This window comes from Meles meles, chromosome 3 (assembly GCF_922984935.1).
Source record: "Meles meles chromosome 3, mMelMel3.1 paternal haplotype, whole genome shotgun sequence".
Classification (NCBI taxonomy): domain Eukaryota; kingdom Metazoa; phylum Chordata; class Mammalia; order Carnivora; family Mustelidae; genus Meles; species Meles meles.
The window spans coordinates 150,058,560-150,075,879 of NC_060068.1; the positions used below are offsets into that span (position 1 = coordinate 150,058,560).

Below are 17,320 nucleotides of genomic sequence, written 5' to 3' on the forward strand. Positions count from 1 at the left end.
GGGGTGGCTGGGTGGCTCAGTGGGTTAAGCCTCTGCCTTTGGCTCGGGTCATGATCTCAGGGTCCTGGGATCGGGCCCTGCATTGGGCTCTCTGCTCAGCAGGGAGCCGACTTTCCCCCTCTCTCTGCCTCTGGGTGATCTCTCTCTCTCTGTCAAATAAATAAATAAAATCTTAAAAAAAAAGTGCTCAAGACGTTTTCCTCCTCACGGCCCCCACTCCCCATGTCACGCAAGCTATGATGCACACAAAGTATGGCTCTAAGAGCCTCTGCCCGTGGGGTGTAGCAGCCTGAGGAGAAGGCACAGTCCAGGCAAGCCAGAATCATATTTTTGAGCTGGGCTCCTGTTTCCTCAAAAAAGAGAGGTAGGGAGCTGCCAGCACATAGTAAAAATCCCCACATCCACTGCCAATGTGTTCAAGCCAATCGTGCCAAGCACCCCTTCCAGTGAGAAGAACCGAAGAGTCTGCAGTCTGGTTGAAGGAGCTTTTCATGTGGGTGTTTGACGATAGGAGCATGCCACGACGAATCCAAGAAAATAAATTTATTAAACTTTGAAGGAAAAAAATCCACAGACATAAGGAAAGTTAAATATAAACTGCAGGACACAACTAGTCATACTAGTGAATAATGGCTTGTGTGGCCAGCAAAGTACCAAAATGACATTCTGAGACTGATTGAGGTATTTAGCTATTTTTGGCTATAGAAATTGTTGTCAGCCTATTGTGAAATAGTAAGATAGTTTTCCCAAGCACACAGTTTTAAGTTGAATTAGGTTCTACACGGATGAAATTGTATATGAAACTAAATTACGTAGCTCTTAGAGAAAACCATAGCAGCAAGGTAGCAGAAAACCTATTAAACACCTATTACAAAGTAACATGTTGAACTTGGAACACCCAGTTCTAGCTTTTCACTGTCCTTCCTGCAAGAAAGAGGGAATTTAAAATTACCAACCATTAAGCCTGTTTCCTAAAAAGGTCTGAGCTAAATGGCAAATACTATTTAAGTTACAGCTAACTTTAAAGTTTCATTAAATGTAAAAAAAAAAAAAAAAAAAAAGAAAGAAAACCAAACCAAACTTAAAGTGAGAAGCATTCTTCAGTGAGATGAGATTCTTCTCCTTTGACAAACCTTTTGGGGAGCGATCCCGAAGCTCCCTACGAATGGTGCTGAGATTACTAAGGGACTGAACAATAATTTATACCTTACTTCAGGACACTTCTTTTCCTTCTGACTACACGCTCTGAGGCCAAGCAACTCAGAGGGGAAATAAAAAATGAGGAGACTTCTTTGTTTGCTACTTCAAATAAACCCGAGAAAGGGTTTGGTGAGGAAAGAAGTTTCCGCTATGGGTTTAAGACATTTCGGACTTCTCGGTGGGGATTTAAAATCTCGTTTCGTCTGTTTCTTGTTACCAGGAAGAGCGGGTCTATGTCTAGCTATCGGCTGTGAAACAAAAACCTCTTTCTCGAACTTTTTATTCCACGATCTGGTTTAACTTCACTTCCACCTGCTTCAACTTACAAAATGCTTCTTGTACTTTATTCCCTTCTTCGGTAACCATGTAACAAAATCAAGTCCTGTCTGAAGAGATGCTACAACAGAGGTTCTGGGGCCTACTCCTCATGATCTGTCTGCCCCCAAAACTCCCTCCACGTGCAGCCGGAGCACCCAAGCAGCCTGCCCCGAGGGCCCGGCTCGCCTTCCCACTTCTCCCAGTATGGAGCTTTCTGACAGGAACCAAAATTTGGGCAAGAAAGAGTTTTTTGTCTGCCTGTTTTGGTTTGACTGGTGCCTCTGTCTTTAAGTTTTCTCTACTAACAAATAATTTTTAAAAAATTTAAATAAGATGAGCCTGTTCCAGTAATGCAGGTAACTACAATCCTTTCAGAACTGTTTAAGGAGTTGGGGAGGTATAAAAAGGGCCTGGTAAAAAACTAACTTGTTTATTTGTTTTTCTTTAGGTGTACTGACCAAAGCAGTAAACTAGCTTTTAACTGTAGTCGCTACATTCTTTCCAGGGGTCTGCATGAACTACAGTACACAGTGTATCGTGTGATAGAAAATAGCCATGCTTGAAGTGTAAATTATTAAAAATATCTTTATAAATTTTATGTCAAAATAAATGTTTCACATATCCAAACTATTTTTTTTGCCTTCTTACCTATAATTTTAGTTCCCAATTACTTAAAAAAAAAAAATTAGCCTGTGCTCTGATTTGCATTCCATTTTCCTGAACTGCAAAAGCCACCTGATTTTTCGCTTTTTCAAAAAGCATGATTCACTATACATTAAAAACAGCCATTCTATGCTTAGTATCACAAAATTAACACCCACATTAACAAGACAATCACCGCCACTAAACAGTCTTTGAGACAGTTCTTTAAAAATATTTACAATTCACAATAGGAATATCGATCTCGTTAGGCCTTCTTCTTCTTCTCTTTTTTAATATCATGTTTCAACATTTCAGGAAAAGGCATTTAGAATCCACTCCCCTATCCCCCCCAGAAAGGTTTAAACATTGTTTTGGTTTAAGCACTCATGCCCCAGCGGACTCTTTCCCATTAAATATGGACCTTGTGGGAAACCCGGGAAAGGCTACGGCATGATTTTGTTCAGTTGGTCTGTGCTCACGTAGCCGCACGATGAGAGAAACTCCTTGTCAGGCAAGGGCAAGGCCGTGGCATTGAGCACGAGGCCCCGTGGAGACTGCACGATGTGAATGGAGGTGTAGTCCGGGACGGGCCTCTCGGAGCTCGGCGCCTGCTCTGCTGTCCCAGACTGGCCAGCGGTAGTGGTAAGGCTTTCTGTGGTGATGTAAATGTCTTCCTGGTTAAAGCTGGGCTCTGCACGTGATTCAGCCTCGACGTGAGGGGCCACAGTGATGCACTTTTTGGCATCTGCCTCGCAGAAGTAGGAACTGTCCATGATGAAGTTCGCTTGGCAGAGTGAGACCACTTCCGGAGGACTGTCACATGGGGACATCCCTGCCTTATTCTTTTGGCCCGGGGAAAGGACCACACTCCCGGCTGGAGTGATGTCGCTTACCTGGGCATAAAAGTCGATGTTCGCCAGTGAACTCGGATTGCTCAGCTGAGGATGGGCAGCTTGATGAGTTGACTCAGTTCCACTGATAAGAAGTGGTCTTGGTTTGTCTTCCTTTGCCAGGATAACACTGGGCTGCTGAGTGGTAGGGGCAGTATCAGCAGAAGGTGAGTTATTTTGACTCTTCTGGTCAAGGCACAAGAGATCTACTTCCCCTTTTAACCTCTGTGGCTGAGCAACCTCTGAAGTACTGTCACACACGTCACTGGCATTGAAGTCAGCCTCCAGAAGGTCAGGTTCATAACAGCTGGTACGTCCAGAGTCATCATCCTTTGCCCCAAGGATGTTAAGTGACTTCTCATGGTCATTGCTGAGAAGTCTGTCTGTGTCTGATCCTTCAGTCTTTTCTTCTGGGTCATCAATATCCAGCTCAATGAATTCAACCCAAGAGTCATCGTTGTAGAATTCAGGTTTATAGTTGTCATGAATGGCTAATATTGTGTTCACCTCTTCTAATTTTCCTTCCTAGGAAACAGAAAGAAAATGAGATCTATGAAAAGAAACTTACAATGATGAAAGGATTTGACAAATAACACTCAGGCTGAAATTATGGTTATGATAAGAACAATAGTAACAAAACCACATAATGCGAAACACATTAGTGTAGAACTTTTAAATATGTAAGACTTTCTTATGATTTTAAGATCTGTTATTTGGGAACATTTTTCTCCAGAGAGGTTAAAAATGAAACATGATACATAGAGCTTGCAAAAGCTCTCAACAGAAGACAATGGTCTTTGTCACTTAGATAATTAATTAAGTACCTTGAGGAGATCTGGATCAATTCCTTTAATCTTTGGAACTGGAACAGGGGGAAGGATCAGCATCTTAATCCTTGAAAACAAATGAAATTTTGGTTTGACATATCTATAGAATTAGACATTCTCTTATGTCAAAAGATAGGAATAAAATGTTGGTGGCAGTATTACTTATTCCAAGTTTTCTGGTGCTCTACATATGCAGAATATGAGAAAGAAAATACTGAGTAATAAATGATGAGGAAAAACTATAGAAGAAAATAAAAGAACAAAAATCAACAGAGAAGCCCTCATGTGAAGCCAATTTAAATAAAACATGGTTTCCTAAAATCGTTTTTCCCCCTTTTGTCTTTATTGAGAGCCAGCATTAGTATTTGCGATGAGAAATTTGATTCCATCGAAAGCCAATTTCCATTTCATCTATAAGGATGGTAATTTTAATGTACATCTCATGAGTAATTTGCAGAGAAGAGGTAGAAAGAAAAGAAAAAGAAGGAAGAGCCAATACACCTGGACTCAAAATTACTTGCACCCTCAAAAAAGGATGGACGGACCTAAGTTTCCACTGCGTGGCTCACATTATTATATAATTATTTAAGATGATCTCATAAACCAGGTGTCATTGCAGGGTTCATTACAGTTGGGAAAGACTGAATTTGAACTATCTCTAACTGATCAATATGGATCTTTATATCCAATTTTATCATGCACTTAAATTTTCTGTTCTAAATATTTAAATTATGATTTTTAAAGATTTTATTTATTGATTTGACAGTGAGCAAACAAGCACAAGCGGGGAAGCATTAGGCAGAGGGAGAAACAGATTTCCTGCTGAGCAGAGTCTGATTTGGGGCTTCATTCCAGAACCCTGGGATCATGACCTAAGCCGAAGGCAGATGCTTAACCGACTGAGCCACCCAGGAACCCCTTCAAATTATTTTTTGACTGTTATTCATTTCAAGGTCTATTCTGCCTGGCTTGCACTTTATCGTATCCCTAACACTTAGAACAATTCCTGGCACGTAGAAGGTGCTCAATAAACATTTCCTGAATAAATCTGAACACCTCATTTATCTAGTTCATTAATAGCGTTAACTACAATTTATGTCTTAAAATTAACATTGCAGCTCTGGGAAAAAAAAAAAGCTTGGAGATTAGCAATTCTAGTCAACTCATCTATTGTTTTAAAAAACCCTGTGAGTCAGAGATGCCACCGCTGGGCAGGGAGGATAAACTGCATTTGGGACATTAGTTGATATTCCATTAAATGTGAATGGACAGTCGGGGCGCCTGGGTGGCTCAGTGGGTTAAAGCCTCTGCCTTCGGCTCAGGTCATGGTCTCAGGGTCCTGGGATCGAGTCCCACATCGGGCTCTCTGCTCAGCAGGGAGCCTGCTTCCTCCTCTCTCTCTGCCTGCCTCTCTGCCTACTTGTGATCTCTGTCTGTCAAATAAATAAATAAAATCTTAAAAAAAAAATGTGAATGGACAGTCAAGTCTATTCAATAGGGAACCCACGCTCTGAATATTTCCATCTGCCTTTTTACCGAACGAAGGAAAAAGCCAAATTCTGTTTTTTAAATTGCTGTAAGTGGTCTCCACTAGGTTTACTTAGTGGGGCAAGTGTTAAGACAAATTTGTACCAGTGAATAGAAGATACAGGAAAAATACAAATTATTAATAATAACTGCTACCATTTTTTTGAATGCCTCTGATAAACCAGACTCCATAAGATATATTTGGCACTAACTTGTGGACTGGCAAAGAATGGCCTGAAGGCCAAATCAGGTCTGCGCTCTGTATTTGTAAATAAAGTTTTATTGGAACATGGTCATATTCACTAGTCTACCTATTGTTATGACTGCTCTCTCATGCCACGGTGGCAGAGCTGAGGAGTTGTGACTGAGACTGCATGGCCCCAGAAGCCTAAAAGTGTACTCTCTGGCCCTTTATAACACAAGTTTGTCAACCACACACTAAACATTTTGTTTAATTCTTTTTTTTTTTAATAAATTTATTTATTTTTTTCAACGTAACAGTATTCATTGTTTTTGCACAACACCCAGTGCTCCATGCAATACGTGTCCTCCCTATCACCCACCACCTGGTTATTTTGTTTAATTCTTATAACTACTAGGGAGGCAGTTAACATGATCTATGGAAAGATTTAGAGATTTAAGGAATGTATTTAAATCATACGTTAATTCTTGGCATAGCTGGGGCCCAAATCCAAAGTACCTAACTCCAAAACCCAGGCGCTTTGCCTTCTGTCATCCTGCTGTGTCATCCTGCCGTGTGTCTCTCAATGAATACTTTAAATGTCAAAAACATAGAAAAATGCAGCACAATTTTAATGAGAGGAAGCAAAGATTCCCGAACGTCTGACGCTTGACTTTGTTACGTGTGCCTCTCAATTTTTTCCCAGGATCGTGCACATGCTAGCTATCTGGGTGTGATGGCAGGCTTCGTGCCAGGGCGACGGACACTGTGGCCTTTAGGGCCCAAGCAGGTCATGCAAATGAACGAAGGAGACCTGGGGCAAGGTCAGAGGGCGGTGGGAATGGTGAGGGAGAACACAGGCCCTTCCGGAAAGGAACGGCTGGTCCTCCGCTTCAGCCCAGGTTGCCATTCAGGAATATCAACCGAGTTTCACCAGATATTTCAGTTGATAAAGACCCCCTGGAAATCTGGATTTTTGTGTGGAAAATCCCGAGCGTGTAAACATTTTGTAGCAAATCCACGTAACACAAAGCAACGACACATGAGGATCTGCGGGCCGAGTCCGGCTTTTGGGTGGCCAGTGTGGCCAATCCAGTTCTTCCTCTCCTGATTAGTAACAGCTCCAAGGCTGGGATGAACCATACGGTGGAAACAACTGACAACACAGTACGGATAAACTGGCATGAAACTCTGTGACTCTTCTACCGTTTTTATTCAAATCCACATTACATTATAAATCTTGCTACAGCTGATTCTTAATGATCTGGAAAGGGAAAAGTGGCCCGGGCTCAACACTTCCAACAACAGGCAGGACCTGAAGCCCTTTCGAGCCCTAACATTCTAGGGAAGGCTGACGTAAGTACCTCGTTCTTTGGGGTATCATTTTAATGATTAGAACTTCATGCTCTTTCCACACCTGCTGACAACTGTCTTCTCCCGTTTCCTACTTTCATTGGAACACAGAAATGGAGACCATGACAAGGGTTTTTAGAGGCAAATGAAAGAACAAAACTAATTCTTTTCTACAGAGAACTTAATTTAGTACAGGAAATTTGAGAGTACAATAAAGATTTCAGAGCAATTTTACAATTTGGTAATTCAAAGCGTCAAAGTTAAGAACTTCATTATCCTTAGGGAACACACTTCTGTACAAAGGTTAATATATTTTCAAAATTCTCTTTGTTGAGTGAATTATTTTTTCTTTGAAACCTTGTTAGCTAATATAATTAACAAAACAAATTTACATGGCCTTCGCAATCACTCAAAACTGACAGCTAATGTTAGGAGTGAATTACTTCATATATATATAGTGCGCATATCTACTGTAGTTACATGTAAATTAGCCCACCAACTGTACAGATCGATACACGCAAATTAATCAACAGAATAATCTGCCTCCTTTGTGGTTGGCATTACATAAATATATAAATTACTTAAGATTCTATAAATGTATTTACTATTTTTTCCCCAAACGACTGAAAACTGTATTGTCTTGCTTTATAATACTTGTGCTTATAAAAGAATTGTTGCTAAAAAGCTAGATGCAAAATGGAATTCTGCAGAATGAATTCTGCTTTCCCACTGGTTTACATTATAGAACTGGAGATGCAACTCCAATTAAAAAGCTTTTGCAATGTATTCACATACATCCTGTTTTGATTTGCAGATGCCTCTAGGCTTCAGCTGGAGAAAGTGTCTTCAGTTCTAGGTATGGTGACCCACCATCTTGGTTAGTCTGCAACTGGGAGGTTTTCCAAGGCACAGGATTTTCAGTGTTCACACCAGGAAAAGTTCCAGGCAAACTGGGAGTGTTAGTCACCCTCATTCTAGAAGGGGCAGGATGAACCCATGGGACTTAAAAAATACTCTAAATGTAAGAAAATTTGCAACTGGTACTAATAACTTCTCCAATATTTTTCCTGTATTTTGTATTATAATTTCCTGTAGTCTGTGTGGGATTTCTTTCAGGAAGAAAAACAGTGATAGTTCTACAGCTCAAGGGAAATTTAAGGGTTATACAGTCCAACATGCTTTTATTACCCATGAGCCCACAGAGGTTAAGAGACTCAAACAAGATCAATCAGAATAATGACTAAGACCTGAGTCGGGATACCAAGAGAATATAGAAGACAATCTCTTCAAATTTAGAAAGAATTTTAACTGTATTTACAAATGTGCATAATCTGTAATAATTTAATTAAATTTAATAATTTCAATAAAACCCGGCTTTACTAAAAAACTCCATTATATTAAGTCTAAGATGGTTTTATTCGATTAAATTATTTAGGTGGCTTTTGTTTGCCACTAACATTTGCTTGTCCAATAGGACTGTGTTAAACTTAGCTAAAGATTCAGTACCACTCCGTTGTTCTAGAATGAATGGGCCAGCTCGTTCAGGACTTGGAACAGATCAAGGGGCAGCTCTGAGATGACAGTCCTGTTAAGGAGGAGCCGATCACAAGGTATGTGGCCACTAGCCTCAGTCTCCTTGTCCTATGCATTTTCCCAGGTAGAACAGACACCCAGCAATTCTCTATGATGAACACAACAAAGTGGCAAATGCGTAACTAGTGATAATATTTTACTGCATTAATTAAAATTTTTACTCATGATTTGCAAAAGAAATATCAAATAAACAAATGGAAACACATTGGGAAATCTAAACACTGGCAAAAACATCTAAATAGACTTTTTCACACCTACCTTTGCTGTTTAGAAAACATGAATAAAAATAATATCATCGTTAGCCCAAGTATTCCAAAGATAATAATTAAGAACCATGGAAACTGGAAATCTGAAACAGAAAAGAATATTATCTCACTCATAGAATTAGGAATAGTTGATGTTTACATTTTACTTTTCTTTTTCACATAAAAATATTTCTTAGTTTATATTCATCTAGTAAAGTCAGTGATTTCTCTTGATAACCACTAAAACAGAATATAATGATGTAGGAGTATCCGCTGTTTCAAGGGTATCTTTGTTCACTTCTTTAAATCTTTTCACATATGAAAAAAAATCAAAATGAAGAAAAAGCAAACAGTTTAAGCACAATCCATGTTTATATAAAAAGTCCACAACAACTGTTTTAAGCACCTTATGCGTTCAGGGTGTATCATTAGTGGCTTCGGCTCTAGAAAGAAATGCTGTTTGTTAACATACTACTTTACCCAAATGATGTCCACTTGGTTTATCCTTCTTTCCTTCCCCGCTTCCTCCCTCCCTCCCTTCCTTCCCTTCTATCTATCTATCCATCTATCTATCTATCTATCTATCTATCATCTATCTTATGTATGGTAATATTTTTTTACCCTCCAGACTAAGGATCCATCAAAAAGATGGGGGCAAAGCTTCTATTTTTGAATCAAGACCGAAACTTAGACATGTAGACATATTTTGCAGATTACAAAATATCCTTTGATGGAGGAAGATCACTACAGGGGCTCCCATCTTCTACTTGGTAGCAGAATTGGGGGAATTTGTTCACAAAACTTCAATTTCATTTCTTAAGACCAAGTGGCTACCAGCTACCCGCAGTAGGTTCCTAGTGTTCTCCACTTTTTAACTGAAATAAAGTTGATATACAATGTTCTATTAGTTTCAAGTGTACAACAGGTGATTCAACAATTTTATACATTATTCAGTGCTTACTGTGATAACTGTAGTTACCTCCTGTCACCGTACAACGCCATTACAATATTGCTGCCTACGCTCCCTATGATGCATTTTTCATCCTTGTGACTTATTCATTTTATAACTGAAAGTCTGTACCTCTTAATCTCCTTCATCAGTTTCACCTAACCTCCCACATGTCCTCTCCTCTGGCAACCACGAGTTTGTTTTCTGTATTTATGAGTCTGTTTCTGCTTTGCTTTGTTGTTCATTTATTTTGGTTTTTTAGATTACACATATAAATGAAATCACAGGGTATGTGTCTTTCTCTGTCCTACTTATTTCACTTAGCATCATACCATCTAGCTTCATCTGTGTTGTTGTGAATAGTGAGCTTTCGTCCTCACTATGGCTAATATACTATAATGGATAAAGATGTGATCAATCTGTCTATCTCTCATGCTCATTGCAGCATTATTTATAATAGCTAAGATAACAGAGGCAGCCTAATGTCCACTAGTAGCTGATGAACAAAACTGGTGTTTTCATTGGGTAAATACCCAGTAGTGGAGTTACTGGATTATATGGTATTTCAAATTTTTTTTAAAAAGATTTTATTTATTTATTTGACAGAGAGAGATCACAAGTAGGCAGAGAGGCAGGCAGAGAGAGAGAGAGAGGTGGAAGCAGGCTCCCTGCTGAGCAGAGAGCCCGATCTGGGGCTCGATCCCAGGACTCTGGGATCATGACCTGAGCTGAAGGCAGAGGCTTTAACCCACTGAGCCACCCAGGTGCCCCGATATTTCCATTTTTAACACTCTATATTTTAATACTCTCTTCTTAAGACTCCATACTGTGTTCCCAAGTGGCTGCTCCAATTTGCCTTCCCAACAACAGTGTAGGAAGTTACCCTTCACTCCAACTCAGGGTTATCTGCTTTACACGAAAAGACAGGTAGAATTGACTTTAATGTTGCTTTATTTATTTTTTTATTTGTTTATTTATAGCATAACAGTGTTCATTGTTTTGGCATCACACCCAGTGCTCCATGCAGTACGTGCCCTCCCTATTACCCACCACCTGGTTCCTCAACCTCCCACCCCCGCCCCTTCAAAACCCTCAGGTTGTCTTTCAGAGTCCATAGTCTCTCATGGTTCATCTCCCCTTCCAGTTTCCCTCAACTCCCTCTCCTCTCCATCTCCCCATGTCCTCCATGTTGCTTTATTAAAAGTAGGATTTTATTTTGTAATATTCCTTTGTTATTTTTATTTTCTTATTCAGTTATTAAAATCCCTAAGGGAGATATGATGGTTATTATAAAGAATTAGTGGAGGAGAGAACGCCATTTAGTATCTTGTGTTATCTGTAAGTTTTTCTATCAATAACATACTCAGGAACATAACAAAGCTAGACCTTCACTTTTCTTTAACGTGGAAGGAAGAATCAGTTGAGAGATCTATGCTTAACTGAATTAAATGGCATCACAATAAACTTCAAGGGTGTGTGACAAATGTACTTTTTGCTTTTTTTATTTTATTATTATTTTTTAAAGGTTTTATTTATTTATTTGAGAGAGAGCGAGAGAGCACAAGCAGGGGAGGGGCAGAGGGGGAGGGAGAAGCAGGCTCCTCGCTGGCAGGGAGCCCGACATGGGGCTCGATCCCCGGATCCTGGGATCACAACCTGAGCCGAAGGCAGATGTTTAACTGACTGAACCACCTGGGTGTCCCGCAGGTGTGCTTTTCAAATCAGAATTTCATTATATTAAATACTGTTTAAAAGATCAAGCCTGTTAACTAAAACTTAGAAAAAACAGCGCTACAGGCATTTTCATTTACGTGCTCTCTAGTATCGTGAGCTCTACCTGTAGCATCAATGCAGAAATAGCAGTTCAGTTTCTCTACAGCCTGTGATGTCATCACAGGCCTCAGCTCCTCAGACAGAGCTTCACTTCGCTACGGCTAATTCCCATGTGCGAGTGATCACTTATACACCTACTGCTCATGGTTAAGCAGACTTCTTTCTGTGTCTAAAATTCTAATTCTTTTATTCTGAATTCATAGATCCTCATTTCTTTGAACTTGAATTAGCTTTGTATTTTTCTTACATAGGTTCTTCTTCTCCTTCTTCTTCTTTTTTTAAGATTTTATTTATTTATTTGACAGACAGAGATCACAAGCAGGCAGATAGAGAGGAGGAAGCAGGCCTTCCACCAAGCAGAGAGCCCAATGCGGGGCTCGATCCCAGGACCCTGGGATCATGACCTGAGCCGAAGGCAGAGGCTTTAACCCACTGAGCCACCCATGTGCTCCGGATCTTCAAATGTTCCATGTCATTCTGGCACATAACTAGCATACGACTTACTAAGCCTGTCTCCAGGTAAAAGCCATACCTAACCTTTCTAAAACCAATAAGCAGCTGCCATTGACTACCTTCGCTGACAGGGTATTAGGCTTTGCCTTAGATGTCACATATCTACCCATTCATATGGATCCACTATTTCTACACTATGCATTTGAAAAGCATTTTTTTTTTGGACTATCAATACAAAATAAACTCATTATAGAAATCTTTAGAAATATAGAAAAGCATGAAGAAAAGAATTATCTGAAATTCTGACATCCAGAGATCACCCCATTGATGTCTTAGGGCACCCTCCCCTCTCTAACTTACACCTACCCCTGGACATCCCCTGAATCGAATCATCATGGACTAAGTTCTCCTCCCATTTTTGTAATGAACAGTATCTGTTAAAAAGAGTGACCTTGAGGTCTCTCACCCTGACATTTGAACACCCTGAAACATAGGCAACGTATTACTCTAATACAAAAGCCATGTCGGCTGCCATTTTAAATCGTTTACCTTCTTCACATGCAAATGGGCTCATCTGAGGAAGTGCTACATACAGCGCCTCACTGAACTCGCCGTACTTTTCAGAATTCCGTTGTCTGGATCTCACACGCACTTCATATTCTTTATCCACCCTCAATGAGTAGACGGGAACTGATGTTGACAGTACAGGGTCCATCTTTCAAGACAAAATATAAAACTGATGGGTTAGTGAGATAACAACTTGACACAATAAACTCTACTAAGCGGTTTCTACATTTGTATTCAAAACGAATTCTGTAAAGTAGATAACATTTTAAAATGCACTTTTGGTGGTGGGGGGGGTTGTTGGGAGTTGGTCACGGTCAGCACCTGCGCAGCCGCCGTAATGGCATGATCGAGCAGAAAGATGGCTGCCATTGGCTATTCTATTTTTCTTTCTGTGTCAAGACTGTCATGGAGCCTGGATACTTCAGCAAATCCAGTATCAAAATTGACCACAGAAGAAAGAACCTAACAGACCAGTAACAATGGAAGACGGTGAGCAAGTTATCAAAAAACTACCATCCCTCCAAACACCAGACCCAGATGGTGTTACAGGTCAAAAATATCCTCCATGAAGTAGAAAGCTCTTGAGTCACATGGTGGATTCAGAAGCTCCTAAAAAGAAGCCTACCCATCGGTGCTTTGGTTGTGAAGGGAGGGCTTTTGAAACTTGTACCGAGAAATCCTTCTCCCACTGATGCAGAAGACAACCACATTGGCACTTAGGTTGGTCTGACGGAGGACTTTCTTTCTCCGAAAACACATCTGTACTCCTGAGTCAGCAACCTCTAGTGTGGCTGCAGTCCTTTCAGGGACAATAGAAGCAATTTTCACTCCATTGGAAAGAGTTCAGACATTGCTTCAAGACTGCAAGCATCATGACAAATTTACAAACGCTTACCAGGCAGGCTTTCAAGGCACTCAGATGCCATGGAATGAGAGAGTATTATTGAGGCTTGGTACCTGTTCTTTTCCCTAATGGATTAGGCAGTGTCCTTTTGTTTGGCTTTTGAGGTCCCATTAAGGAGCATCTGCCTACCGCCATGACTCAGAGCACTCATTTGGACAATGATTTTGTCTGTGGAGGTCTGCTGGGCACCACGTTGGGAATCTTGTTTTTCCCAGTTAATGTCGTGAAAACTCATCTGCAGTCTCAGATTGGAGGGGAATTCCAGTCATTTCCCAAGGTTTTCCAGAAAATCTGGCTAGAGCGGGGCAGGAACCTGACAAATCTCAGAGGTGCTCACCTGAATTAATCATCGGTCTCTCATCTCCTAGGGCATAATCAATGCAACTTAGGAGTTCTTGTTAAAGATTATATGAAAGAAACCATCAGTTAAGTGCCATTTATTAACTGAATAGACCCAAGAAGAATGCAATTTGGCCATGTTCCTAATTAGCCAAATGCAAGTTGGTGTTGTAAGTTCAGGGCACAATGAATTATGGGCAAAGCCCTTTTCTTGAAGCTCCAACAAATTCAGAATTAAAGGTTCTAACAGAAAAAAAAATAAGACTCACTGGAGGAGTTTGCTACTTAAAGAAATCTCAAGGCAAATAACTTTGTAAAGAAACATTCTGTTACATGGATCACAGTCCTCAAAGTTATTTTGGTATAAATCCAAAGATATAATAGACTTGTTTAAAGAAATGCAGCTGTATCTTTGTACTAGGCTGTCAGAAATGCTATACAATCAAAGCGTAATAGAATTATTATGGAGCATGGTGGAACTATGAAGAAAATTATGGCTAGGTGCTTACCCTTTGGAATATTATAATTTTGTACAATGACATAAGAACAGGAAAAAAAAAACCACATTGCCACACCAAAACAAATCATAGTCACATATACACACACGCAGTTTGTTCTTTGGAAATTCTGGGTAGTCATTCAGAAGATCACAGAGTTGGAAAGGGTCTTAGAAAAACCATAATTGTCTATATTATTCTATTAGAAGCAACTACATACCCATTCTGCTTATTCTAGAGGGCTTAAAGTTACCTCAAAGGGACTGCTATTCAAAATTTGCGAAGAAATGTCCCTAGAGAGCCTAACTTGGGGCTCGATCCCAGGACCCTAAGACCATGACCTGAGTTGAAGACAGAGGCTTAACCAGTGAGCCACCCAAGCACCCCTATTTATTGATTTTAGAGAGAGAGTGTGAGCGTGTGCATGAGCGAGCTCATGTTGGGGGGGCGTGGCACGGCAGAGGGAGAGAGAGAGAGAGAAACCCAAGCAGACTCTGGGCTGAGCATGGAGCCCGATGTGGGGCTTGATCTCACAACCCTGAGATCATGACCTCAGCTGAAACCCAGAGTCACCGTGTAACCAACTGCGCCACTCAAGTGCTCCTGAAGCTTCTTAACACGTATATTAGCATGCCTAAGATGGTATTTTAAAGCATTCTCTAAATGTTTTTTAAAACATGTGACCAGTTTTGAAGTCCTAATTTCTGTTACTGTAAACAATATTATTTCATTACAGATTTCATTACTAACAAAACCAAAAGGAGGCCCTCAGCGATTTGATCTCTGCCCCCCTCTTTATCTTCCCTCCACCCTCCAAAGCAGCCACACTAAACCTGATTTCATTTACATGGCCCCTACTGCCAACACTGAACTCTGCCAACCTGCCTTTGAGGGTGGTCTCCTTCAGCCAATGCTCAGTGCAAGGACTGTTGATATTCTAAGATGTTGCTCTTGGCACTTTTTCCGACTCCGTCCTGACAGACAGTCACATCTTAGATTACTTTTTGTACTTATATTACACTGCAGATTTCTGTATTACACAGCAGATTCCCTGGAGCAAACAGTGCCTTCGTTATTTTTGCATTTCCAAAGCCCAGCACAATACGGGTATAGAGTGGGTGCTCAGGAGATGGCCCATACAATGTGGATAGTTCTTTGTCACCCATTACTTCTTCAAAAAAAAAACAATACATTCTTAACTTGATTTAGCAGGTAAATAGCTGGGAACAACTACATCATCATCAGTATCACTTTTATATTCCAAATGCATTTAATTTAAAAAAAGGCAGAGTGATATAAAATTCTACATTGTCAGTGATAACTTGGATTCTGATTAGAAGCAACAGAGAGTAGGGACACCTGGGTAGCTCAGTTGGTTAAGCCACTGCCTTTGACTCAAGTCATGATCCTAGGATCCTGGGATCGAGTCCCACATTGGGCTCCTTGCTCAGTGGGGAGCCTGCTTCTCTCTCTGACTCTGCCTGCTTATGCTCTCTCTCTCTCTCTCTCTCTGACAAATACATAAATAAATAAAATCTTTAAAAAAAAAAAAGAAGCAACGGACAGTAACTTTTCCCCCTCCACTTACGAACCTCACTTGTTCTTTAAGCTTACGACACTTGTGCTCATAAACCAATTAGAGTGCAAATTTCTTCAGCAGAGGTCAATGCTTACAGATAAACTCTCGGTATTCATGACAACTCTGTCTGAGACTGTTGTAAGAAATGCCAAGAGGACGAACTTCACTTTTAAAAGTTAAGTGAAGTAGAAGTTAGCTGACCCCTTTGGAAGATCTAATGAGATTCAGCAGGGAGGCCATAAAAAAATGCAACAAAGCCAAGCTGGGATGCAGACCTGACTGGTCAACGACTAAGTCCCATGCTCCCAGGGACCTGGCTCAGGTGCGAGCTTCGTACCCGTGCATCAGCTGAAACACATCTAGATCACTGGACTTTCAGGGTTGAAACTATGATCAGTAAATCTATCAATGCTGATGTTTGGATTCACATTCTTGTCTTTCTTAGACTGTCAAACTTTTCGCTTTGGGACTCCTTTACACCCCCCAAAATTACTGAGAGGCCCAAAGATTTTGGTTTATTTGGGTTATGCTTATCACTATTGACCACTTAGAAAGTGAAACAGAAATTTTAAAATTAAAATAATATTAAATTGATTTTTTAAAAAATGAGTGTATTCTCCAAAACCACATAGAATTTGTGAGGAGACGGACACTGTTTTGCATTTTTACACTTGGGCCAGTCTCTTCAATGGCTGGCTTAATACCAGATGGCTGTAGTTTTGCATCTGCTTCTGTGTTTGTTTTTTTCCTAACAAAGGGCTGCACGTATTTATTACTGAATCAACCTACTGTGCAGAAGAATAGTAACAGAGAAAAATCATTTCCCTGATAAAACATGCCTATTGTTCAGGTAGCAGAGACGTTTACGGAGTAACAGGATAGGAACACTGCAGAAATGTGGGAGCCGTCTCACGTGCAATCCCTTAGAGACACAGCTTGGTTCTTCTCCAATTTTACCAATTTTCGTCCAAAGCCACTAGGGAATGGGATGATTCTGCTTTTGTTTCTTGGCTAGGAATCGCTTGATCCCGAGAGTCTTGTGAGAAGACAAGGCGAGGAATAGACTATGAGAAAATGAGCCACATCTGCTTCTCTATTAAATTTGCGTTACATCTGTTGTGTTGTTTTGGTTGAAGTGCATTGAATAGGATCTGGTCTCACATAGATATATAGTGAAGAAAAAGTGGGATATTTTATTTTATTATTTATTTATTTATTTTAAAGGTTTTGTTTATTTATTTGACAGAGACAGAGAGTACTAGCAGGGGTAGCAGCAGGCAGAGGGAGAGGGAGAGGGAGAGGGAGAAACAAGCTCCCAGCCGAGCAGGGAGGCAATGTGGGGCTACATCTCAGGACACTGGGATCATGACCCGAACTTGAGGTGCCCCAAGATGGGATATTTTAATAGCCTTTTCAAATAATT

General features: G+C 40.3%; 1 protein-coding gene and 1 pseudogene across 5 annotated transcripts in view; one reads left to right on the top strand and one right to left on the bottom strand.

Annotated features, from left to right (window-relative positions):
• Window positions 1-200: 200 nt before the first annotated feature.
• GHR (growth hormone receptor) overlaps window positions 201-17,320 on the bottom strand; it is a 269,116-nt gene continuing 251,996 nt past the window's right edge. For all 5 annotated transcript variants that reach the window (XM_045999831.1, XM_045999832.1, XM_045999829.1 and 2 more), the window contains 4 exons: window positions 12,561-12,726; window positions 8,790-8,880; window positions 3,875-3,944; window positions 201-3,575 (listed from right to left, as the gene is read on the bottom strand). In XM_045999831.1, the coding sequence (XP_045855787.1) occupies window positions 2,604-3,575; window positions 3,875-3,944; window positions 8,790-8,880; window positions 12,561-12,726 (1,299 nt within the window). In that variant the 3' untranslated portion in view covers window positions 201-2,603. The remainder of the gene's footprint in view (window positions 3,576-3,874; window positions 3,945-8,789; window positions 8,881-12,560; window positions 12,727-17,320) is intronic.
• Window positions 13,058-13,895, top strand: LOC123938333 (annotated as a pseudogene).